Below are 27,097 nucleotides of genomic sequence, written 5' to 3' on the forward strand. Positions count from 1 at the left end.
AAGGTACTCCCCGAGGCAGACGCGTGAGTTAGGAGGGCACCGACCCCCTCCCTTTGGTCCACTGCGTCTCTCTCGGATTCATACAGATAAATCAGTACCACTATGATGCATAGCGCGATGAGAGAGTCGCAAAATCAATACAGGAATGTTCAAGCAAAATATAGAAAAAAAACCCGATCTAAATCCGTTAAGTAGTTCTCTCATGAAAAGCGGACAAACATGCAGACAGACAGACAGACAGACAGACATTGGATTTTATAAGTATATAGAGAGTTTCATTGGAAAGCTTAAAAATACAGTGTCAGATATTTGTAACAACAGCATAAAGACAGGACTGTACTGTCCCGGTACTCTGCCATTGTCTGCTTGTTTTTTATTTTTGCAAATACAGGATCATTTCTGATCAAATGGTACTATACTACACTTCACTGTGCTATGTAATGCTATCCTATACCATTTGGCAATGTGCCCTACTTATACTGTAAAATACTGTACTATCTGTACTATGCTATGTACCATTGCCTTCTGCAGCATCAGCAGAGAACTGCACCAAAGAGTCGGGATCTGGGTGAGAATGCCATCTTTAGCTCAAAATCAGAACAAACTCCAATAACTACAACATGTTTCCATGCTGCAACAGTAAAATGTTAAAAAACCTAACAGGAATGAATACTTTCACTTAACCTTGTCATGCACGTGCAATGGAGGACTCTCTCACCGGCTCTGGTGAGGTATGGAATCGAAATGTGCTGATGTGTGCTTTGCAAACGCTAGAGGCTGTTGAGAGTTTTTGGTCTGTTCTGTGGTGTGAGATTTAAATAAACAAATACATTTTGCTCTTAAAATCTTGGTTTTTGGTTGCCGCTAAGGAACTGTGTGGGAATTTTTAAACCTTTTTTCCCTTTAGAAGGTTTTTTTATTTATTTTTTTCGCCCACACAAGAGCAAAAGTAGTTGAGTGTTTGGAGGTGTGCTTGGAAAAGTTACTTGTACTTGTTCATATACTTGTTCTTGTTATCTGTTGTGGAGACCGGCCCGGACACAGACAGGCGGACATCGTTTGAATCACCACAACACGTTTATTTACAAATACTTATTTACACAGGTGCACACAACCCCAAAACTCCCCCAAAATTCCAGGCCTTCTTGCCAATGCCTTTTTCTCAAGTCCGCCTCCACTCCTCTCCTCCAAGACCTTGTCTTCTCCATGCCCGACTCCAGCCTTCGAACGAAGGGAGGCAGCCCCTTTTATACAAATCCGGATGTGCTCCAGGTGCCTCCCGATTAGCTTCCGCCGGCACTCCCCAGTGTGATGGAAGTACCGGCAGCGCACCCGGAAGCACTCCGGGTGTCCCTGGTCTTCTTCCCCCAGCACTTCCGGGTGTGGCAGAAGTACTGAGGGCCAGGGCTCCATAGGCATTGGGTTGCACCCTGGCGGTGACCACTGGACACTATAGGGTTGAGCTTCTAAGCTCTGTTCCCGTGGTCCCCAAAGCCACCAGGGCGGTCGCCCCAACGTGGTCTGTGGGAGGCGTAAGCACTCCTCCGGTCCTCCTGGGCATCCCGGCTGGGTACCACCCCCAGCATCCTGTGACACTGTATTTGAATTAGCATCGAGGAGGCAAGGTAGAAAGCATCAGTAACTGATATCGGCATTTGTTAGCAAATAACCACGTCGTCGTAACAGCGATTCTTTAGTTTAAAAGAAAATTAAAAGAAAAAAGAAAAAGACAAAGACAACGGCTGTGGTGCACAGGTAAGCGGCCATCGTTAAGACGTTTAAGGTAGTAAAGTTTTATTTATTTGTTTATTTTAGTTTGAACAGCACTTAGCGGTCCAGAGGTAAAACAGTTAAGCGGGCGATGGCTTAAGGGTTCATTAATACTGGGAATACAAACAGTGTGAGTGGAGAGCTTATAAGTAAGAGGCGCGCAAAGTTAGAAGAAAAGACAGAGAAAAGTAAAGTTAACCTCATAGAAAGACAAATGGCAGGCAGCTGAGAGGTAGAACAGTACAGGAGCTTAAGGGGAAAAGGTATACAATAGCCGTAGCAGATCTTAGTGTTATCATTTAAGTTAAATTATTTCATTTTAAGAAAAAAAAGGTTAAGGCAGTTTTACTAATCCCACATCAAATTTTAATGAGGCCAGTGCAATGCAAGTCCTGTTGGATGTTGGACTTTTTAGATGATGCTTTGGAAGAGCCAGTCGTTTATGAGGGCTATATCTGCAAGAGATGCCAGCTGAAGTGGAGGAGGAGTTGGCTGACCTGCGTTGTAATAGAGAATTGGCGGACTTGGTCCAGGTGTCCTTTAGAGAGATGGTGTGCACCCCCAAGGTGGCGCGGGAGGAGATTCCAGACCAGGGGCCTCATGTATAACGCTGTGCGTAGAATTCACAATATAACATGGCGTACGGACAAAAGTGGAAATGTTTGTACGCACAAAAAAATCCAGATGCATAAGTCTGTGCGAACGTCAACTTCCATGTTCTTCCGCTACATAAATCCCAGTTAGCGTGAAAAGTAACGCACGGGCACACGCCTGCTGTCCCGCCCCAACTCCTCCCAGAATTACGCTTCTTTGAATATGCAAATCAATATAAATAGCCCTTAAGCTCAGCCTTCTGTGAAAAGACAATGGGAAAAGCACGGTGGAAAACAGAAGAATTTCAGCGAATACCAAGTGGAGGCAAAGAAAAAACGTACTATTTGTTGGTTTAAACAGTGGTATGAACAACAAAAGGAAGTTGATCGAGTGACATAGAGTGTCGGACAAACTCGAAAGCTCAAGTTCACAAAGACGCACAGTGCCCAAAATAAAAAAGAAGTTGTCAGATATCAAAGTCGCCGTGATAAGGTGAGTTGTAGCTCACCGTCTGAGTGTCACATGAAAGCTTATTAGGGTACAGAGAAAAGAAAAAAAAAATAGGGACACAGTGAGAAAAAAGCTTGAAAGGCCAACTTTAATCTCGAAATTTCCACTTCAATCACGTAGTTTATTTTGTCATTAAAGTAGAACATCATAAACTTCATCTTTAAATCATTTAATTTACTAGTTTTTCTCAAATACTATTGTAACTAAAGTAGCACATTAAATGCTTTGTTTTGTATGTGTTCTATGTGCTCTATGTGTGTGAATCACTACGTGCTTCTTAAATGGACTTTCTCTTCCTCTGACAGGACACAGAATCCATTACATTTGTGATATTACAACTATCTGAATAATTAAAATACTGAGATGTATACTTGATATCATTTTCATGATGACAGGAATTAAAACATGTTATTAAACATGGGAACACAGTGACGCAGTGATAGCGCGAGGCAGGAACAATCCCTGAACTAGCTAGTGCTGCGACACCGTGTCCTCACATGTTTAATTATTAACAATACAGATTATTTAAATGACATTAACATTTTATCTGTATAATGTAATAAACATATTTTGCTGCATTTAATTTTAAGAATGATATCGTCATCATATGTAAATACGCGCTTTATAAAGTGGCTCAGGTTGTGCAATATTATAACTGTATCGCAAGTTTACAGTGAGGTAATTGTACTAATAAGTACAAACAGCTCTATATGGAGCACTTGATGGACTGATTGAGTGCGTTTATAGTTCTTGGGATGAAACTGTTTCTGAACCGCGAGGTCCGTACAGGAAAGACTCTGAAGCGTTTGTCGGAGAAGAGCAGTTCAAATAGTGAATGGCTAAGGCAGCGTGTGCTTGATTCTGTATACCGATAATTCTCTTTCCGATCAGCTGCTCCAAGTGGTGCAGTTAGAGTACTATGGAAAAAGATGATCTGCTGTGGCAACCCCTAATGGGAGCAGCTGAAAGTAGAAGATGAAGGTGCAGTGAGAGTAACAACGCTAAAGCAGCTATGGTATTTAGAATAGTTTGACCATTCTGTGGACCATTATATTGTTACAGGTTAATTACAATCAGATGCCTTAAACTAATAAACAATATGTGGTTAATTTCAGTGTATATGATAAAGCCACGTCAGGGATGTGGATCTAAAAAAGAAAAGGGAAACCACACTTGAACAAATCACTGCTTTGACGCTGGGTGCTGCCAGTTTATTAGGGAAAGAGGTCTTATTTTAGGAGTGTGTTATAGACAACCTAATTCAGACAGTAATTTCAACAAGGCAAGTTTACAGGGAGATATTATAGTCATGGGGGACTTTAATTATCCAAATATTAACTGGGATAACCTTGATGATGGAGGAGCACAAGTTTTTAGTTTTTAGAAGTAATCAGTTACTGTTTTTTAACACAACATGTTAAAGCACCAACAAGGGGTGAAGCCTGTCTGGATTTAGTATTTTGTAATAATCAGGATAGAATTGAGGGTGTAGAGGTGATTGAACCACTAGGGCAGGGGTACTCAATCACGGTCCTGGAGGTCCGTAGGGGCTGCAGGTTTTTGTTCCAACCCAATTGCTTAATAAGAAGCACTTACTGCTCAAGTAACACTTCTGCTTCACTTTGATTGTCTCGCTCATTAAGATTTTGAAACCTTAATGCTTATTTTAGTCTTAAACAGCTGTAGACTTGGTTTTTAATTGCTCCTTATTAGCAGTAACATGCAAATGACAAAACAGACCAGCATTTCTCCATTTAGCTTGTTACCATTTACACCTCTGTATTTATCGTGCACTAATTGGTTTAATTAAATATTTGGAAGGAAAGTGAAGAGAAAAAAGTGAAGAACTAAGAATCACTCATCCATTTTAGCGTTCAGATCATTCGGATGATATCCTTAGAAAGAGGAAGAAAATCCAGGATATGAGACTGACCTGACATAGCAGAGTAAAAACACTAACGAGCCATGAAATTAAATTATTGGCAAGAATTACTTTCTAATTAAGCAACCGGGTTAGAACAAAAACCTGCAGCCACTGCGGACCTCCAGGACCGTGATTGAGTACCTGCACTAGGGTCAAGTGACCATAATGTAATACAATTCTGAGTATTTTGTAAGAGTTCAGATGCAAAAATTAAAATTGTTAAGTTGAACTTTGGTAGGGCTAATTTTGAGCAGATGCGACAATGACTAAGTAGGATACACTAGGATAAGCTTTTAAGTATGCAGACAGTCAAGGGGCAGTGGAACAGGTTTAAAAATGTTTTACATGTAATGCAGGACAGATACATACCTAAATTTGGAATTAATAGGAAACAAAAAAAAACTCCACGGTGGATTAATAAAGATGTTAAAAAGAAGTTGCAAAGGAAAAAAACTGCTTTATAAGGCATATAAGACTAATGACTGCAAAGTGAATCGTAGAGCGTATGAGAACATGAGGGCAACCATTAAGAAGGATATCAGGGAGGCTAAAAGACAGTTGGAGAGGAATATAGCAGATAAGGCGAAAGACGACCCTAAGAGATTCTTTCAGTATTTTAGTAGTAAAAGAACAGTCAAGGAGGAGGTCAAGTGCATCAGGAATAGTAAAGGGAAATAAAAGATACAGACAGTGAAATAGCAGATGCTCTAAACTTACATTTTTCTGAGGTGTTTACAAGTGAGCAAGTGGATAACCTCCCAGAGGTAACAGGGACTACTAAGGAGGTACTGAGGGATTTGGAAATTGTAGAGGGAGAAGTGCTGCTCAGATTAAATAAGCTGAAATCGAACAAATCACCAGGACCAGATAATATTTACCCTCAAGTTCTTAAGGAGGCTAGTGAGTACATATATAAACCCTTGACGCATATTTTTAGGAAGTCACTGCGCACTGGAGAGATTCCGAAGGACTGGAAAATGGCAAATATCATCCCATTATATAAAAAGGGTGACAGGGCAGATCCAAGCAACTGTAGGCCAGTAAGCTTAACATGCATCACAGGAAAATTAATGGAAGGAATTATTAAGGATAAGATCGAGCAACACCTGGCAAGGACAGAAGTTATTAGGAACAGTCAGCATTGGTTCAGAACAGGGAGGTCGTGTTTTACTAACATGCTAGAATTCTATGAGGAGGCAATAAAAGGATACGATCAAAGTGGAGCTAATGATATTATTTATCTGGACTTTCAGAAAACATTTGATAAGGTGCTACATGAGAGGTTGGGCATCAAATTAAAAGAAGTGGGAGTTCAGGGTGATGTTTGTAGATGGGTGCAGAATTGGCTCAGACACAGGAAGCAGAGGGTGATGGTGTGAGGAACCTCATCAGAACTGGCCGATGTTAAGAGTGGTGTTCACAGGGGCCAGTGTTAGGGCCGCTGCTATTTTTAATATATATAAATGATTTAGATAGGAATATAAGTAACAAGCTGGTTAAGTTTGCAGATGATACCAAGATGAGTGGATTAGCAGATAATTTGGAATCCGTTATATCATTACAGAAGGACTTGGATAGCATACAGGCTTGGGCAGATTTGTGGCAGATGAAATTTAATGTCAGTAAATGTAAAGTATTACACATAGAACTCTGAGGCTAGGGATCTGCACTGGCAATCGGAATGTTGCCGATTTGAATCCCGTAAATGCCAAAAAGGGACTCTGCTCTGTTGGGCCCTTAAGCAAGGCCCTTAACCTGCAATTGCTGCACTCTTTGAGTAGTGAGAAAAGCGCTATATAAAAATGCAAAGAATTATTAAAAATGTCAGGTTTGAATACACAATTGGAGGTCTGAAAACTGAGAGTACACCTTATGAGAAGGATTTAGGAGTCATAGTGGACTCTAAGCTATCGACTTCCAGGCAGTGTTTAAAAGCCATTTAGAAGGCTAACAGAATGTCAGGTTATACAACACGATGTGTGGAGTACAAGTCCAAGGAGGTTCTGCTCAAACTTTATAACACACTGGTGAGGCCTCATCTTGAGTACTGTGTGTAGTTTTGGTCTCCAGGCTACAAAAAGGACATAGCAGCGCTAGAGAAGGTCCAGAGACAAGCGACTAGACTGATTCCAGGGCCAAAGGGGATGAATTATGAGGAAAGATTAAAAGAGCTGAGCCTTTATAGTTTAAGCAAAAGAAGATTAAGAGGTGACATGATTGAAGTGTTTAAAATTATGAAGGGAATTAGTCCAGTGGATTAGGACTGTTATTTTAAAATGAGTTCATCAAGAACATGAGGACACAATTGAAAACTTGTTAAGGGTAAATTTCGCACAAACATTAGGAAGTTTTTCTTTACACAAAGAACGCTAGATACTTGGAGTAAGCTACCAAGTAGTGTGGTAGACAGTAGGACTTTAGGGACTTTCAAAGCTCGACTTGATTGTTTTTTTGGAAGAAATAAGTGGATAGGACTGGTGAGCTTTGTTGGGCTGACTGGCCTATTCTCGTCTAGAGTGTTCTAATGTTCTAATGTAATAACCTGCCGGGGTGAGAGGGGGCGCTGTCACTTACACTTACACATTCTTTTTCCCTTACAGCATTGAGAACCTGCCCAGTGAGGGCAAGTAGCTCTGCCCCTTGTGGTCGCGCCAACATTAAATCTAGAAGGAGGTGTAACTTCTGGGTAGAGCAAGCCACAGGACAGAGCTTTCTAAAAGCCAGACCCCAAGGGGCAGGCTCTATCAAACTCCCGTTAAGGGATCTGTGCCAAGACGCACACTTTACGTTACTTTTCTTCATATTTCTTTTCTATCGTCCTTGGACGAATAAAGGAGACTACCCGGGTGGTGTACCAAAATTTCTTTGTTTTTCATTCTGTCATTGCTGCACCCGATTACAGCCTTCATTTTAATTCTGTTTAAGAGGTAAGCTAGGATAGGTTTTTGAGATAAGAAAGACACAAGTTTCGAAGTATGGTTGTTATAGTCACTGATCACAGCAATGTGTTGTGTGTTAAATAACACGTGCAAGTAAGAATTTCGCTGTACACATGACAATAAGGACCATATGAACCTTTATTTTATATGGAACTGTTCAATGGTAAAAGCCATTCCATGACACTTTACAGGCACAGAACACAGCATGGTGAAGTGATGTTGTGCCGAGGGATTTAGGGGACAGGGAATGAAGCTGCAGACTTACAGTCCAATGCCTTAGCAACTAGAACACATAAACAATTAAAAATCAGTTCTGCACTGTATTTGCATATTTCTATTGAATTATTGGACATAGGAAGGTTCTACCCATTTTGTCTTTTTTATTTTATCTCCTATGGTGATTGTTGTCATTTCTTTGTTGCATTAATTTAATTTTCACTTATATAGTAGATGTCTATCTTGTTCTCCTTGGGATTATAATGTCTTGTATTCTTGTTTGTTAGTGAAAGATTATGCATTAATAAAGATTATAAGACTGACAAATACGCCATGTCATATTACCCTACACATTTTTAATATTTTCACAAGTGTATTGTACTGAAATGGTTGCCCTTTTCATTGTTTCCCAATTCGTACTTAGCATAGACCCGCTTGTCCCCAAGGTGCTATTTTCAGTCTCATTACTAGGTGGCTGCACTCCAGCAGCAGAACTTGAATGGCGTGGAGTGAGCCCACATGAATCAGAGGTCTTATGATTGTCTAATTGCATTTCATCCTTAGCTTATCCCAGCAGCTGAGCTGGCAAAGAATCAGACATGTCCTCAGTACATTTACTTAAGGTGGCAGTGTTATAGAGAATGGTGGGCTCTGTCAATTGGGACTGCAATATTTTAATGGATGTGTTTTTGGCTGTTAACGCATGGCGTGTGGAGTAGAAAGTTAATATTGAGGCAAGCTCAACTGGCCATTGTGCCCTCTGGAGGTAATCCTGCTGAGTAGCAGCCTGATTTTGAAGGTGATAAAGTAGATTTTATGAGTTATGGAACAATGGTATTCCAGAATCGGCCAGATGGTGAATTTTGGTTAGTCTTGAATTTTCAGTACTAATTCTTATTGCTGAAAAAAGTGGGATATTATAATGTGTGATTACTTGATTTATTTTTGGAGAGAAATTTTTCAGGGGAAACTATCACAATTGTTATTTCAGCAACCATTCACTCAATGAGGGACTGAATTGATGAATTTGATGATCTTAACCTCCCTAACATTAGCCCCGAGCGTCACTCAGACAGTGAAAACAGTGTTAAAAGAATTAGTCCCGAACGTCACTTGGACAACTGTATAGACACATCTTGTGTAAGCGTTAGACTGGTGGATTACTCGGGCTGTAAAAGTGCCAACAGCATTAGTCCCGATCTTTACTTGGGCAACGGTATAGGTGTGTCTTATGTAAGTGTCAGGCCCCAGTGTTACCCAGGCAACGGTGTAGGCGCGGCTTCTCCTAGCCTCATAATGGTGTCTCGCAAGAAACATTTTTCAGCAGCCCAGCTGTTGCACGCTCTACGCTCTTGACAGTGATATCAGCAGTGATGTTGAGCAGCTTTTCATCAGCAGTGGTGACGAAGTGAATCTGTCTTCAGTCAGCGAAATTGAAACAGGCAGTAAAACAGAAAATGATTCTGATGAATCCCAAAGTGATGCTCGTGTTTGGGTTTCTGTTGACCCTGCTTCAAATAAACCAGCAGCAAGTCGCTTTGATTTTGTGGGGCAGCCAGGAATTAAAGTGAACGTTGACAGCCAAGAACCACTTAGTTACTTGAGGTTATTTCTTGATGATGACGTGATCAAATGAATTGTGATTGAGACGAACCGTTATGCTGAGCAGTGTCAGGTAAATGGCTGGACACTTAAGCAGTTTTCCTGTTCAAAGACATACCACACAAAAGAGGTATTTTGGCAGTATGTATAGCATTATAGTTATTATTATTATTAATTTCATATTATTATTATTTTTATTTGTATTATACTTTTTTATACACTTCTGACTTTGTACTTTTATGGTATTAGTATCATTATTATAATAATAAATAATAATAGTAATTGTTTGCATTTATATAGCGCTTTTCTCACTACTCAAAGTGCTCAGCAATTGCAGGTTAAGGGCCTTGCTGAAGGACCCAACAGAGCAGAGTCCCTTTTGGCATTTACGGGATTCGAACCGGCAACCTTCCGATTGCCAGTGCATATCCCTAGCCTCAGAGCCACCACTCCTGCCTTATGAATATTCATTTCATATTATTATTATTATTATTCATTATTATTTCTATCATTATACTTTTTACACTTCTGACTTTGTACTTTTATGGTATTAGCATCATCGTTATTATTATGAATATTCATTTCATATTATTATTATTATTATTATTCATTATTATTATTTGTATCATTATTATACTTGTTACACTTCTGACTTTGTACTTTTATGGTATTAGCATCATCATTATTATTATGAATATTCATTTCATAGTATTAATTATTATTATTATTTGTATCATTATTAAACTTTTTACACTTCTGACTGTACTTTTATGGTATTAGCATCATCATTATTATTATGAATATTCATTTCATATTATTAATTATTATTATTATTTGTATCATTATTAAACTTTTTACACTTCTAACTGTACTTTTATGGTATTAGCATCATCATTATTATTATAAATATTCATTTCATATTATTATTATTATTCATTATTATTATTTCTATCATTATTATACTTTTTACACTTCTGACTTTGTGTGTTTTGCATGTTTTACAGTAGAAAGATGAGATTTAATAAAATTTAATTTTTGAAGAAAATGTATAACGTTAAGGAGGTTAATGGAATCATCCATCCATTGTCTCCCGCTTATCCGAGGTCGGGTCGCGGGGGCAGCAGCTTGAGCAGAGATGCCCAGACTTCCCTATCCCCGGCCACTTCTTCTAGCTCTTCCGGGAGAATCCCAAGGCGTTCCCAGGCCAGTCGAGAGAATTAGTCCCTCCAACGTGTCTTGGGTCTTCCCTGGGGCCTCCTCCCGGTTGGACGTGCCCGGAACACCTTACCAGGGAGGCATCCTGATCAGATGCCCGAGCCACCTCATCTGACTCCTCACGATGCGGAGGAGCAGCGGCTCTACTCTGAGCCCCTCCCGGATGACTGAGCTTCTCACCCTATCTTTAAGGGAAAGCCCAGACACCCTGCGGAGGAAACTCATTTCAGCCGCTTGTATTCGCGATCTCGTTCTTTCGGTCACTACCCATAGTTCATGACCATAGGTGAGGGTAGGAACATAGATCGACTGGTAAATTGAGAGCTTCGCCTTGCGGCTCAGCTCCTTTTTCACCACGACAGACCGATGCAGCACCCGCATTACTGCGGATGCCGCACCGATCCGCCTGTCGATCTCACGCTCCATTCTTCTCTCACTCGTGAACAAGATCCCGAGATATTTGAACTCCTCCACTTGAGGCAGGATCTCGCTACCAACCCTGAGAGGGCACTCCACCCTTTTCCGGCTGAGGACCATGGTCTCGGATTTGGAGGTGCTGATTCTCATCCCAGCCGCTTCACACTCGGCTGCGAACCGATCCAGAGAGAGTTGAAGATCACGGCCTGATGAAGCAAACAGGACAACATCATCTGCAAAAAGCAGTGACCCAATCCTGAGCCCACCAAACCGGACCCCCTCAACGCCCTGGCTGCGCCTAGAAATAAATTAATTTATGAGTAATTGTGCAGTATTGTTTTGCGTTGCTTTGTTTTGTAATATATCTTATATTATGATACTATTCATTGTGAATGGTGCTTTATAAACTAAATTATACTAGTGGGATTGTAGTCATAAGAAACTGTACTTAGTATTTTTTTCCCTAAATTGAGCTAATTTGAGAAAATGTAAATAGGTGTGTTCATTTTCGAGCCATTGTTCAGTTCCTCTCTTCTCTTTGCTTTCACCTTTGCTGCTGCTTACACTGCTTGACTTAATGCCAGCAGGTAATTATTTGCTCCTAAGTCCTTACACAGTACAAGCGACACCACTCTAAATATTTCATCGGCTTTATGGAAAAAGAAATGGAGAGCGTGTACCGCATCAGCCGTCTGTTAACAGATTTCACACGCACCACGAGCGCTTTCAAAAAAACTCAAAGTCAAAGTTGCATGTGTCAGATTCAGAGTCTGACAAGCTGGAGGCTATTCAGTGGCTAAGTGGCCTAAATCTTGACACTTGAAAGGATTTGGTTTCAATCATCTTGTAGTGATCACTTAACACTTGTGGCTGAACCCGCCAGCAGCTTGGGATAACAAGTACCAGAATAGCTCCTCCTGCTCCTCCTCAGTCAGTGAGCTGTTCTTCATTTTAGATTTTGACCTTCACAGCACACAGTATAAAGACATTGATTACAAATTAAAAGTATTAGTACTCATTACAGTATCACACAATACAGGAAATATCAGGATCTGTGCTCCCTAATCGTTCATCTTATTTACCTAACTAAGTAACCATGTGGCCTGTCTGTGAATGTAAGGAGTTGATGTCTCTTCACTTGCTGGACCCTGGAGGTGATAATGACTGTCATGGCAGGCTTTCTCTGACACTTCATTTGAGCTCCTCTTGTTATGCGATTGAGGTTTCCCTCCATTTGTTGTGATTAGGCGTGTGGTGTCTTTAATTAATTTGTCTGTGGGAATTCCTGAATGGATTTTAGCAGTTTGCACATCTATTTTTTTCAACTAAAGTAATCTGATTTTGATGTTTATTTCATGCTAGCACTTGTCCTGAAAAAGTTGTACATTTTGTTGCAAGGCCATTTTGTCTCACCCCCATTCTGTCATGGTTGCATGACCTGTTGCTACAGCAGATTTTCCCACAACCATGCAAGTGTGTGCAACATGTGACATAATGGCCGCAGCAGTATAATGGTCGGCACGTGTGTTCCTAACTCATCTGAATTTAAAACAGTAGCATTTGGTGTGAGACTTTTGCAATTTAAACTCCTTCTGACAAATTAACTTGTTTTTGGTAAAAAGGTCCTTTATTCTATGTAGATCGATTTGATTTTAGGTTTTGTCAAAGTTCAAGTCCAGTTCAGAATGGAAAGAAATCCTTTATTGACACATATGTGGAGCTGCTCAGTACATGAAAATATATGACTGACTTACAGATGCTGGTAACATTTCTTAAATACACTGTCGATTACAGAAATACTTCGGTTTCACATCTCATGTCCTTCAACCAGGTTTGACTTCTTGACTACATTTTTGTCTCATTTCATGACCCTATTCACTAATAATAAGCACCATCTCATTCTGTGGTTGATACCTTCTGTTTCTTTTCTACAATTGTATAATGCTTTTTACTTCTTAAGAGTGAAGATTCGCCTTTGCACTGTTGGTTCTGTTTACTGAACAGCTTGCTGAGAACACACACATATGTCTTTCGTGATCGGGAGACATGATTGAAGTGTTTAAAATGATGAAGGGATTTAGTCCAGTGGATCAAGACTGTGATTTTGAAATGAGTTCATCAAGAACACGGGGACACAGTTGGAAAGTTGTTAAGGGTAAATTCACGCAAACATTAGGAAGTTTTTCTTTACACAAAGAACGACAGACACTTGAAATAAGCTACCAAGTAGTGTGGTAGACAGTAAAATGAGACTTGATGTTATTTTAGAAGAATTAAATGGATAGGACTGGCAGGCTTTGTTGGTTGAAAGGCCTGATCTCATCTAGATTGGTTTAATATTCTAATGTTCTGTGTAATGGGGGGTGATCCAAACCTAATTAAGCAGTTTCTTTATTTGAATGGTATTTTTCAGCATAAGGCTATCCATCCATCCATCTTTTTTCTTAACCCACTTAACCAGGGTAGGGTCACGGGGCAGCTGGAGCCTATCCCAGCAAGAAAAGCATCTGAGTTATATTTAATGTTTTCATCTCCAATTGTATTCAGCTCAAGTTTTAATATAGCTATAAAAGAACTGAGATTCTAAGATCTGGACTTCAAATCTTCAAAATGTAATTCGTCGTGCATTCATTTACATTCTTTTTTCAAAGTTGCCAAACTCGCCGAGCTGTCACTATTAAAGTAAGTATTATTGTTATTCTTGCTACCCTCTGTTGGAATGAGTGAGTTTGGAATGATGAGTAATTGACTATTCATCAATCCAACCACCTAGAAATATCTCTATATATCTATCTATATATATATTTAAAATCCAACTTCTGTCTGTCTGTCTGTATGCATGTATGTATGTTTTTATGAGAGAACTACTTATTGGATTTAGATAGTTTTTTTTTCTATAATTTGCTTGAACATTCCGGTTGATTTTGCCACTTTTCTCATCACGCTAAGCATCATAAGTTTGCTTGCGGTACTTATTTATTTGCGTGAAGCTGACAGAGAAGCTGCAGGCCAAGGGGAGGGGGATGCATGATGTCAGGAGTGGGGAGCCAGGAAGGGCCCTCCTCACTCACGCGCCAGCCTCCGTTTTAATCGCTCTACCTCTTGTCACGTGTTGCAGTGTACCTTGCCTCTGTTTAGCTAGCGATACCTGTTTGTTCAGAAGATATTATCATCTAGAGATTGTTAAGGACTAACGTTTGATATTTTTGACAGAGAGGTCACAGTTACGTGTGTTTTGGGGTGTAGCTGCTGATTGCCAGAGATATCACGGCCACGTGCTCTTCTCCCCACGTGGGGATGCTCTCCCATCAGAGCTGAAAATGATCAAATGCAGTGCCAACGTTTAATGTTGGAGCGTACCTACCTACCTTCCGCTTGGCCAGAATTACATTTTTTTAAATTGATTTTTAAAGTTTGTATCGTTTCACTACTATGTGGGCGGAGCCTCGGGGGACAGCTAGTAAAACACTAAAGGGTTGTGTCTGAAACTGCAGCTGAAATCACGGCATCTGTAAACCCTTCATACAGCACCCGCTTCATCAGGTAGCCTGTTCATAGACTGTCAAATAAAGGGGGTGAGGGCATGATACTCTGCAAATGTGAAACTGTGCTGGAAAGTCTTCAGGGAGTCATCTACAATTTCTGCAATTTCTAGAGATGTAATCTGAGCTATTCAGACAACAAAATCAGCAGCTATGATGAGAAGTCATGTAATTTAACCCTGTCACCACTTTTAAGACTTAATGATCACTCCTTACCATTTACAAGTTGGCCTTAGAATGGAGAGCACAGAATTACTTTTTAAAATTTTCTTTGAGCTCAAGGAAACTTGCATATTTAAAGGCTGCAAAATGACTAAATATCATTTGAGATGGATCACACTTTATCAATAGATTTAACTGTATATTATTGCTTGCAAAGAAAGTGTAAAAAATATTACAGAGCATGAAAGATCTACTTCTGTTGAAACTACTCATTAAATATATAATGATTTCCTTTTGTAGTCGCTGAACAGACTTTGACATGGTCTTCATTCACACTACTATGTTTTCATTTAAAACAGCCTTTCATCCACACTACCCCAGGGTTGGTAACCCCCGAAAATGGAGACATTTGAAAACACACTCCAGAGCCACATACTTCTCAAAATGTCAGCTCTGCATTGCAATGTGGGCTGGAGGAAACATGGGCTTTTGAAAACACACTCTGATTTGTTCATTCTGTGAGGGACGTCTGGTACGCCCTCACTGTGGAAGGAAAGGGGCAGACAGCATTCACAGGGCATTGTCTCCCCCGGAATGGTAGATGGAAGCTCCCCTGAGTTGAAGCAGCACCCTGGATTCCCATGGGGCATCATGAGAAGTGGAGTTCTTTGGTGCAGCCCTGTTAAGTTCCTTAGGTGCCACCAGGGGGTGCTGTGGGGAGTAGTGAGCCCTACTTCCTGGGGTTCCTGCCTTACCCGGAAGAATTTGGGGCAAGCTTTTGGGACACCGGAAGTACTTCAGAGATAACTTAAAAGGATTTGCCTGCCACTGCATAGAGAGAGAGAAAGAGAGAGAGGAACAAAGAGCAGAGACAACATATTTACAGAGTGCAGTATAATCTGTGCTTCTGTAACTGTGCATTGGTGCTGTGGGAAATGCATATGGGAAGTGTTTCACACGAATAAAACTCTTGTATTGGCAACTTGCATCCAGAGCCTGACTGTGTCAAGTGTTTGAGGAGCTGCAGCACCCCCTGCTGGCCAGAGTATTTATTACATAGCCCTTCTGTGATAGGAGTCTGCTGTTTATAATGTCTTCTTCACTGATTGGTCACTTTGCACAGAAGAAAGCCATATTCCAACATTGTAGATATAGAAGAGTTGCCTTCCATGGCGCTTGTTGTGTTGCTGACCTGTATCCATCTAAATTACATTTTACACAGTTTGAGTGCTGCATACATAAGAAAAAGGCAACTAATGTACTGGTTGCTACATTTTTACAATAAATCATGTGGCTGACAGCGTTACTGTCCTTTCAAGGATTTTTCCACCGATGTGTGTATGCCTAGTGAGGGTGAATGTTTACTTCATAAGCATTTTTGGTCGTTGCCGATTTAGATAATTTCATAAATGATGTGAAAATGCTAGTGTGGACTTAGCCATAGAGAATCATTGTTTCCTTGCAGCCAGTTGTAAGAGTCAGGACTTTGAAACAAAACATTCCTTAAAGTGATATGATGAGCCTCTGGGGTCTCTTTAGGGGAACTGTTCAGGAAAGTTTAATCAGTCTTGGATGACTTTGTGTGAATATCAATTGGTTTTCTTCTCTGGAAAACTGAGTGTAGAGGACTTGGGGGGAGATATGGGTTCATTCTAATAAATTAGGTGTGTTACTTTGTAAGATTATGAGTGTTTGTGGGTTTACAAACAGTAATATTTGTCCATCCAGAAAAAGTGCACCAGAATTTTTTTGTCTTGTGTTTTGTATACTAAGGCTGACAGGCAGATAGGCCTATTTAAGCATGGATTCTATTTGAGGTATCCAATTATAAAAAAATGCTAGTGGTTGGTCTGCTTGGCCAGCTCCTTTATCTTTGTTCTGCTCTGTTTTCAGCTCCAAATCGATTTTCAGGTTTGCCTTTATCCTTTTCTGTTCTTGTACTGTCTCTGATTTCAAACCATACTTTTTCTCTGACATCACCGCCTGTTTAATAAAAAATGTACACACACTCCTGTTAATCGTTTGAGTTCCTATAGCTCAGTCTGTGCTGTTACAAATCTATTAATTTTGTGGATTTTGAACTTCTGGTATTGTTGATTCTTGGATTTGTTATTTGTTCCTGTTTCTCATCATGGATGCTCATGCTGCTTGCTCCACTATTCTTCAGAGATGCATTCTTTGATCTGATACCCAGTCACCAGTGAATGGTGTGCCCTGGACTGAGTAAACTTTCACATCTGGTGGGAAATTTAATGTGGAGGGTTCAGTCTCACTCCAAATATAAGTCATGAATAGCTCAGGCTTTCACAGTCTTTGTTGAGTTTTGGTAATGTAGTTTAAGCCAGCTGCAATGTTAATTGATAGGTTGTCATATGTGAAACATTTGTGTGGCCAGTTCTGTTTTAAACAATTGCTAAAAAAAAGTGTAGATAAGCATTTAGATAAAAATGAGTTCAGCACAACCATCAAATGAAAAAATGAGATTTATCAAAGAGCAGTGTTCATTTAACTTTGAGGGCACATGTCTACATTTGCAAATGGCATCACTTTTCAATACTATGAAAGAACAAGGACTGATCTTTGTGAGCGCTTATTGTGTGTGAGAGCAGGGTGAATGTATTTTGATAGGAGACGGGCATCTTTTTTGGTTAAACTTGTTCACATTCATCACTTTCACACTTAGAAGCTATCATTCCTGGTAAAATACTAGGCTAAGACTCAAGTGTAAATGAAAGGTGGAGTCAGTACCCTGAAATAATGAACCTGGCTAATACTTAGCTCAAGAACGACTACAAATCCAGGGAACATTCACAGCTTTATTAAATAAAATTAATATATATACTCATCTACCACTGTATTAGGTTCACTTGCTGAACTGCTTGTTAACACAAATCTCTAATCAGCCAATCACAGCAACTCAATGCATGTAGGCCTGTAGACATTGTTAGGACGACCTGCTGAACTTCAAACCAAGCATCAGAATGGGGAAGAATCTATGCCACTAAGACTTACGGCAGTTCTGAAGGCAAAAGGGGGTCCAACCCGATACTAGCAAGGTGTACCTAATAAAGTGCTTGATGAGTATACTGTGATGCTGAGACAGGAATTCATCCAACAACCCTGAAGTTTAAATTTCCGTGCCATGTCCACTACACCACACTTGTATGTCAGAGATCATTAGCTATTGACAAAACAGTTTGTATGAAAACGAATATGAACAGAACCACAATATTTTGATTCACAAAAAACATTTACCAAACAAATGGTGGTTTGTCTACAGTGAAAGTCATGCCATTGACATAGGTGCCTAGCATATTGTAATTGGTTCAGTTAGACAATACAAGGTGTCATTTTACTTGATTTCTCACTACCATTGACATAAAAAGACAGGTATTTACAGTATTTCTTGTCTGGAAGTGTCCCCATGTATTAGTTCTGCATGCATTTTCCATTCACTTTGTATTTAAATAATACATGCTTTATTGTAATACTAAGATGTTGTACCGTGTTAGCCATTATAAATGTAGAGAAAAGCCAAGCAAAATGACACCTTTTATTGGCTAACTACAAAGATTACAATATGCAAGCTTTCGAGGCAACTCAGGCCCCTTCTTCAGGCAAGATGTACTTTGTAATTGTAATTGATTACATCTTGCAATGATTACATCTTGCCTGAAGAAGGGGCCTGAGTTGCCTCGAAAGCTTGCATATTGTAATCTTTGTAGTTAGCCAATAAAAGGTGTCATTTTGTTTGACTTCTCACTACATACATAATTTATTGTAATGTGATGTATTGTATGTAAATAATTTAACTAAAAATCTACTGAGAAACAAAAAATCACCGGACTCATTTTGTGTCCAATTTTGTTGAGCCTTCAGGCGCATGTTGTGTTTCATCTGGTAGGAGGATGCCCACTTTGCCAAATATGAGAACATATTGCAGATTGAAGGCCTGCCTGATGCTTCAGAGACAAAACTGAAACTTGAAGCCCTATGACAAATGGAGCAGGTGAAACTTCAGCTGTAGGAAGCAAAAAACAAGGACGGTTTCTAGGTAACGGTGGGGGGAGTGGTTTTAGGGGGCTTTCCATGCAGTGAGCTTTCCTGTTTAGAAAACACAGTCATGCGCACAGTGATGCACTGCAGTGTGACTTCACAGATCACATTTTTAAAAATCACACTACATGTCCTCAGTGATATAAGGCACTGACAGAGCTGAAAAATAAAAATATTCAGGTATATATGGAAGTGTGTGGAGTCTTCAGGGAGCACTATTCCTTTTTATTACCTCAACACAAATTGAAAACCTCCTAAAACTTTGTGAATTGAGAAATTGCAAGCAAAGCCAATTTTAGTGTCAGTTTTGCAAATCAAGACATCCCTGTTTTGCTCATCACTAGAAATCACTGCATACTAGATACATTTTGAAGAAAGAAAACATAAGCTCACATTAAATAAGATGATTGGGTGGTCTTTAGTAACAAGTATAGGTCGATAAACTCAAGTCCCTGAGCTGAGTGGAGGGCTCTCTTTAAATTCCTGACTTGGGAGTACTTCCAGCGCTTGAACAGCCTCCAGGAAGCACTTCCAGGTCAGGCAGGACTACAGCTGTCTTTGTATTGTCACTATCTGGTGGCTCCTACAGAACTTGACAGAGCAGGACCATGGGTCCAGAGCTCCCATGCTTCCCTGCAATCCTCCATAATGGGGCTTGCTGCCACGCAGTGTATAGGGGGATGCTCTGCCCATAGCAGACAGTCATCTATTGTGCTGTCCTTCCCAGTTCCCAAGTCCATCCAGGATGTCGCTCGGTGATTGTTAGGACGACAGCCACATTGTAGCTAATGTAACGTCCTTCCACATCGGGGTCCTAGCACAGAAAGGTGATATCATTATTCTCTTCCTGACATTCCGTTATCAATGCCTCCTGGCCAGGTAAGGGAGTGGGGTCCACACTGGCTGGTTCATCCCTCACATTACGTTCATTTAAAAGCTTTAAAAAATAAGTTGATTACAGCGTGCTGCCTGTTTTGTGCTAATCTCTGATTTAGGTGTTTCTTTAGAGACTGAGGTTCATGGTTCAAATGTAAGAATTGAGCTTGGGTTCCTGCAAAGATTCAGGAATTTTGTCATCCATTCCCCTGCTGTGATTTTAAGAGCAAATTTAAACTACAGTATCGGAATGTTTTTTAAAATAAGTTCCTTATTAAATTTTTTTAAACAGTTTGTTGGTTCTAACTTTGAAAATTGGATAGGAATTAAATGAAAATTAAGTTGTATGTATTGAGGTCCTTGAAAGAGAAAATAAAATGAAGAAGTAAAAGATTTGAAAGTGAAGGGGCAAAAGTTCCTAAATATAAAAGCCTGATTGTTCCTGATAAAGATAAAATGTCATCTGTATGTGACAAATATCCTGTCATGGTCACCACCACAAGTTGTTTGAAAGCCATAACATTCAGCAGGGGGGTCCCCCAATGTGACAGTGGAAACCTCAACATGTTGGAGCGTGAAGCGGAAAACAAAGCGTCACTCTCACAGTGCTAGCTTCTCAAAGTCATTACAGCTCATTGCACATGGCAAGGAAAAGCTGAGCAGTAGACATTTTGAATTTGTTTCTCTTAAGGGTGGATTCATAAATGGACAGACTGGCACTAAGACCAAAGTTCAGCACATTAAATCAAAGGGTGAAACAAACTTCAAGGTCACACTAAAGAAGCACTGCTTGAAGCCTTAGTATCAACCTTCTTTTCATCTTAGGAACTAGTCAAGAAGGGTCTTCCTACATTGGATTTTTCCTTTACAGTATATAAACAAAGTTCAGAGGCCAATTAACACACAATGTGAGCTTCAACTGCTATGACGCCACTCCAAAGCAGCACAGCAACAAAATGATGACAACCATGAGGAAATGAAAAACAAATTACAGCACAGCAGAAAACAAATCTTAAACCTTGTCACTTATGGGAATATTCTCTTCTGGAGAATAATTCTGATATGGAGACCGGAGAATTGCAGGCTAGTAAAGAAAGCATGAAAGAATGGAGAAATTGGCTACTAGTAACTGTTAATCATCTGGTGGATTATTCACGCATCACAAAAGTCTCTCTTATCATCAGACTGTGAAAAGATTAACTGCCAGGGAGACATTGCAGGCTCTGTTCTTCAGCCAATTTAATTTTTTAATTTCTTTCAACAGAGGTCTAGGCATACAAAGGCTGGCACGTTGTTCTTGTTAGACGCATTTTCAAAACGGTTCTTGGCAGCAGCCTTTGGAAGATTTTTATAGGAGAACCTTGTGGGCACCAGCAGTCGATATGACCTCAAATCTTTTATTTGTTCCTCTTGGTACGTATTTGTGTGTCTTATTTCAGAGGAGGTAAACTGTATTTGTGATAGATAGTACTTAACTTAATAATCATAATAATAATATATGTATATCTATTATATAATAGATAGCCCTACTTATAAACAATTTCTTGGAGACACTTTAACATCCCGAAAGACAAGGAAGTGAGACAAAAGGACAGCTGCTGTACAGGCTTTTAAATGATCGTTGCACAGTGCGACATGCAGATCACGCAGCATAGCAGCAGCAGCTTCTATACATGCTTTTAAATGATCGACGCTCAATGCGACATGCAGATCACGTAGCACGGCACAAGCAGCAGCTGGCTTAAAGGACAGCTGCTGTACAGGCTTTTAAATGATCGATGCGCAGCGTGATATGCAGAACATGCAGCTCAGTAGCAGCAGCTGCAAGCCAGCAGCTGATCTGTCTGCATCTCCTTAGCGTGCGTTCAGCCCTCTCCCTTCACAATGTGAGCACCAGAAACGCAAAGTGGTGAGTGTGAAGCACACCCCCTTGGGTTGGCTGGGGGGTGGGCGAGCAAAATGAATAGGGGGCAAAGCCCCTTAGTGTATATTCCCACTTTCCTACTTGTACTAAGAGAAAATTTAGCTTTGTACAAAAGTTCAAGAAATATTGAAACAAACAACTGCCCAAATTAAATACACATAAGAATTACAATAAAGAAGATAAACTTGTGACTTGGCTAAAGATAAGAGAGCAATCGCAATGAGGCACTATAAAGATGTATTGCTATAGGTATAAGGAAGCCGCAGGAGTGATTCTTGATGACCATTCAAAGGTAGTGGTTAAGGCTTTAGACTCACTTCAAACCCTAAGATTGTGGATTGGAATCCCACTACTGACATTTTGTGACCCTGAGCAAGTCACTTCACCTGCCTGTGCCCCAATTGGAAAAACAAAAGAAATGTAACCAATTATATTTCAAATTAAGTAAGTTACCTGATAATAATAATAATAATAATAATAATAATAATAATAATAATAATAATAATAATAATAATAATAAATATTTATATAGCACCTTTCCCATGCTCAATGAACTTAACACAGTCTTATAAAGAAACATCAGGTATATGTAACATTGGACACAGATGTTTCCTGAACAGAACATTAAAACAGATAGATACAGGATATACAAAGCATTAAATAGAATAAAAGACAATCAACCAGAATAAAATACTAAATTCAACACTAAAAGAAAGCCTAACAAATAACATCATTTGTAATATAACACACACACAAATTATCCTGAGCATCTGGATGGAGAGGAAGACTGAAAGAGGAAGCAGAATGTCAGGTTCAGTTAAAAGCCTTCTTGAACAGATGAGTTTTAAGTTATTTTTTTAAAAGAATGAATGGAGTCTGATGATCTAATTAATTTCGGGATGTCATTCCAAAGTCTGGGCGCTATACAGTTGAAGGCCCTGTCACCCACAGAGTGGTTGGTGTGGGGGACAACAAGATTGCCAGAATCAGAGGACTTTAGTGGGCGAACAGGAGCGAAGTAATGGAGAAGGTCACTAATGTAGTCCAGTGTGAGGACATTTAAAGCTTTGTAGGTTATTAATAGAATTTTATATTCAATTCTGTAAGACACTGGAAGTGACTTTGAATAAAAGTTATCTGGTTAATAAATAATTGGAAATGTAGTCTCATTCCCTCACATTAACAAACTTATAAATAACATACATGTGTTCCGAAACACACTAAATACAATCATTTTGGGACAGGAGCCAAAAGCACAGGGCATAAGGCAAAGTATCATTTCATTATTCACTCATGCACACAAATTTAGGATATAACAACGCAGGACATAACATAACACTTTCAAACCTGCTTGATCCAGTTCAGAATCGCAGTAACATTTGGTTCAAGTTTGGGAACCAGCTTTGGACAGGGTGTCAGTCCATCGCAAGGTACCTTATTGCACCCACCCATACTCACATTGAATTGTAGTCACCAGTGTAGGACACAAATTTCCATTCTGCCATGCTGAAATCTAAATCCTGGTTTAGCAAACTGTTGCCAGAAACTTACTGTCAGCTAAAAGTCTCAGTTTGCCTGAATGGGCCTCCTTTTGGAATGCAGCATCTGCAGCCTTATCTGATTGGGTGATCAATTCTAGACCATGTAAACGCCAGGGATATCTCTCTGTAAGGCGCAAAATGGACTTAAGTTCTGAACACAGGACCATAAATCCAGGACGAGTAACACTGATGGACAGAACTTTGCACCAGTGGTCAACCAAGAGGATGGGCTTATGCACACCCAAGAAGCCAATGACATGATGCCTATAAAAACCTTTGTAACACCCTAACTAACTTCTCTTCTCTCAGAATGCTACACCTTGACCTGGCCATAATTTGGCTGCCCATATCTGAAAGCAACATCCCTTTACTCAACAGAGGTGAACATGCTGGACTGAAAAGGTGGAACACTCATCTGTGTTGGAGTTTGGATGAGGTTGCCATTAGTCCAACCTTGCTGAGGGACAGCGAGGACAGGAGCAAGAGAAAGAGAGACCGTATGTAAACCATGTGTTCACCGTGCTGCTGACGGTCACTGACTCAACAACATTTGACTTAGCAGATGCAGCTTTGCTAGCATCTGAGGACACTTTGTGTAAAACCCTCGAAGAAAAGACTTCAGTACAGCCCACAATCAGAAGGTGCAACCAAACGTTAAAGAAAGAGACCTCCTGAACAAAGAAAGTGCAGTGAAAAATCCTTCTATGTCTCTGGAGAAAGCCAGCCAGGAAAGGAATCAAACCATAAGCATAATTTGATTCTGAGAGCTATTAACTGCAATTTAAAAGACAGGACAAAACAGCTAATGTACTATGGGATTGGTGTTAACTGTAACTAAAGATTATAATCTTGTGAAGGATGAGTTTTGGCTATTATAAGTTACTCACCCTAAATCCAAAAGGAAAGGACAAAGCGGCACCTCACACATGCAGAGAGAGAGAGAACTCGGTGTGGTGGTGGGGCAGAAGGGCGTGGTCCCTTAGTCATGACAAAGGCTAGCTGCTGAAAGCAAATGAACGGCTATTGCCAGAAATAGAAAATTCATAACCAGCTAGAGAAATTAATTTAATCTCATGAAATGAAAAATCAGGATTCATAAGTTGTGTGCCTTTTCCTATAAGACAGGAAAGGTCCTTCTAAGCCAAGAGATAGAACTGATAAGTTTCGTGCCTTTTTCTACAGGAGAGATAATGGTGACTGATCAGACATGTTTCTAAGCTTTCATTATTTTATGTTTTGTGTTGTTTGTGTCTTGTCTTTAAATATATCTATATGTTTGCATATATTCATCTCCTATTATCCTTATATTATAAATTTAATTAATTTGCTTATTTCAACAAGAGTGTCTGGGTTATTTGTGAAAGGAAGTCTTCGGCCATGTTTCGATTCACAACGGAGAATGTGAAAGTGTTAATGTAGATTTTTGCAGATTTAGAACTCTTGTTCAGAAATTGTACAGATCTCTTCATATTTCTGGCATCCCAGCTGGAATGTGAAACAGACATCCAGAACACCGTTTACTGTACCTGCATTAATTTGCCGTCTCCGGGTGGGTGTCTTATTGATGATTAATCATACAAAAATCTACACCAGTTATCACAACCTGCATGTCTTTGGGGGACGTGGGAGTAAAACTCAGATAGATGTGGCAAGAATGTGTGACCTCCACGCATACAGTTCTTATAAAAGCAGTGATATTAATAATACTTACAAGACCACCAAGCTTGAAAGATTAGCAAATGCCCGGTCTGGTATGTGGGTGATTTTGTTCAGGGCAAGAGTCATTGCTTGCAAGGAGGACAAGCTGCTTAATGCCTGAAGTGGCACTTCGGTCAGAGAGTTATCATCCAGCCAGAGGTGTCTCAAAGATACTAAGCCATCAAAGCAGTTTGGAGGCACACTGTGTATGTGGTTGGCATCCAGACGCCTGGAAGAATATAAAAAGAAAGAAAGAAAGACCAAGATTAGACCTGGGCAGCTTGGGTTTCTCTCTCGTAGACTGGGTTGGCAGCTGCTCACTCAATGAATATTTTTATTTTTAGCTTTGACTACTGCTGTAGTAAAAATTGTGACAAAAATAGAAGTGGGCCAATTAGTGGAATCGATTTAAAAGAAATAAGTGACCAAAAATAAAACTTTTTTAGGTGTGGCTGGCCGATTTTTGGCATGGCATGATTTCCAACATCTTTTCATATTTATGGAATGATCGTGCTGAAAAAACACACAGCACAGGACTTATTTTAATTTTTAAAATAAGTCCTCTTTTTGCAGTTTAAACCTGTGTGAAGGGATTTGAAGGTTGAAAAACTAAGTTGCCTACTAGATTCAATAATACATTTACATTCTAATAGCTAGTGGCTACAAGCCTGTTCAAGTTATTGCCATCTACAGCATGTGGCACTTGTGTGTGCTTGTGCCCCACTCAATACATAAGCAGCACCCAAATACGCAGTTGCAGTTGCAGATTTTTTAAAACATGAAAAGAAAACTAAGCTTTATATAGCTACTCTAAAAGTGAAGGCTTATGGGTCTGATGTACAAATACTAAATGCAGCATTACATCATGACAGGCACTGGGAGCCTTCTCCATGAACCCAGGTAAAAGCAATAGAACAAAAAAATACTTCATAAACAGGCTCTCAATCGTGCTTCAAAGATAGATAGATAGATAGATAGATAGATAGATAGATAGATAGATAGATAGATAGATAGATAGATAGATAGATAGATAGATAGATAGATAGAACTTTAATTATCCCCAGGGACAAATTTGGCTTTTTACAGAAGCAATTTCATAAATAAATACATAAATAGGCAGATAAAAGTAAGTAAATAAATAATAAATCCACACACACACTTTGGTCTGAACAAAGAAGAAACTAATAAGAAAGAAAACTTCTGACTTGACTGTCCCAGTCCATTGAGACATTAACCAGCTGTATACCTGTTATGTATAAAGGATCCCCCTTCACGTTTCTTGACACCCTTCTGCTGAATAATTCATTGCCTGAAAGTCCTCAGTGTTAGTGTGTCACAGAGAGGATGTGCAGCATTGTTCATAATGGCATTCAGTTTTGTTTTAATTCTCTCCTTTGCTATGACCTCCAGAGGGTCCAGAGTGTGTCCTATAACTGAGTCTGCCCTTTTAATTAGCTTGTTTTTTTGGTTGGCCTCTCTTGAATTGATGTTACTCTCCCAGAACAACAGGAGTAGAAAAATCACACTGACCATCACAGAGTTGTAGAAAATGGGAAGGATGTAACTTCCCACATTAATGGAATGCATTCTCCTAAGGTAGATGAGCCTACTCTTCCCTTCCATATATAGTTCCTCTGTGTTTTGAGACCAGTCTAACCTGTCATTGATGTGGACCCCCAAGTACTTGTAGGTGTGGACCACCTCTACATCTACTTTCTGAATAGGGACCAGGCATAAAGACATTTTGGTGTGGTGAAAGTCAATAACCAGCTCATTGGTTTTGCTGATGTTAATCCAATTCAGGAAGCTTATCCCTATTCACCTCAAATTTGCAATTGATGGCCAAAACCTTTTGGGTGACAGATAAACCGCTGGGCATTAATTGGTTATTCTCTTTGGCCAAACTAAGGCAGTGAGGTATGCACTAAATAGGCTCAATAGGAATAATATTGGCGCCAGTGGTGTAGAAAGCTTTTGAAGTTGGGGAGCAAGCTCAATATTGGGTTGCTCCTCTCATGCCTGGTGCAAAATGCACACATATTCCAATGAGCTAGCGTACATCAATAAGAGCTGTTATGACATCAGGGGAAGGTGTCTGATTTTTAGAACCT

General features: G+C 39.8%; 1 protein-coding gene across 1 annotated transcript in view; it reads right to left on the reverse strand.

Annotated features, from left to right (window-relative positions):
- Positions 1-27,097, reverse strand: part of LOC114664462 (leucine-rich repeat-containing G-protein coupled receptor 5-like) — a 236,611-nt gene that overhangs the window by 47,948 nt on the left and 161,566 nt on the right. Inside the window, exon 5 of the mRNA XM_028818566.2 lies at positions 25,000-25,215. Within this exon, the coding sequence (XP_028674399.2) occupies positions 25,000-25,215 (216 nt within the window). The remainder of the gene's footprint in view (positions 1-24,999; positions 25,216-27,097) is intronic.

This window comes from Erpetoichthys calabaricus, chromosome 1 (genome assembly GCF_900747795.2).
Source record: "Erpetoichthys calabaricus chromosome 1, fErpCal1.3, whole genome shotgun sequence".
Taxonomy (NCBI): Eukaryota; Metazoa; Chordata; class Cladistia; order Polypteriformes; family Polypteridae; genus Erpetoichthys; species Erpetoichthys calabaricus.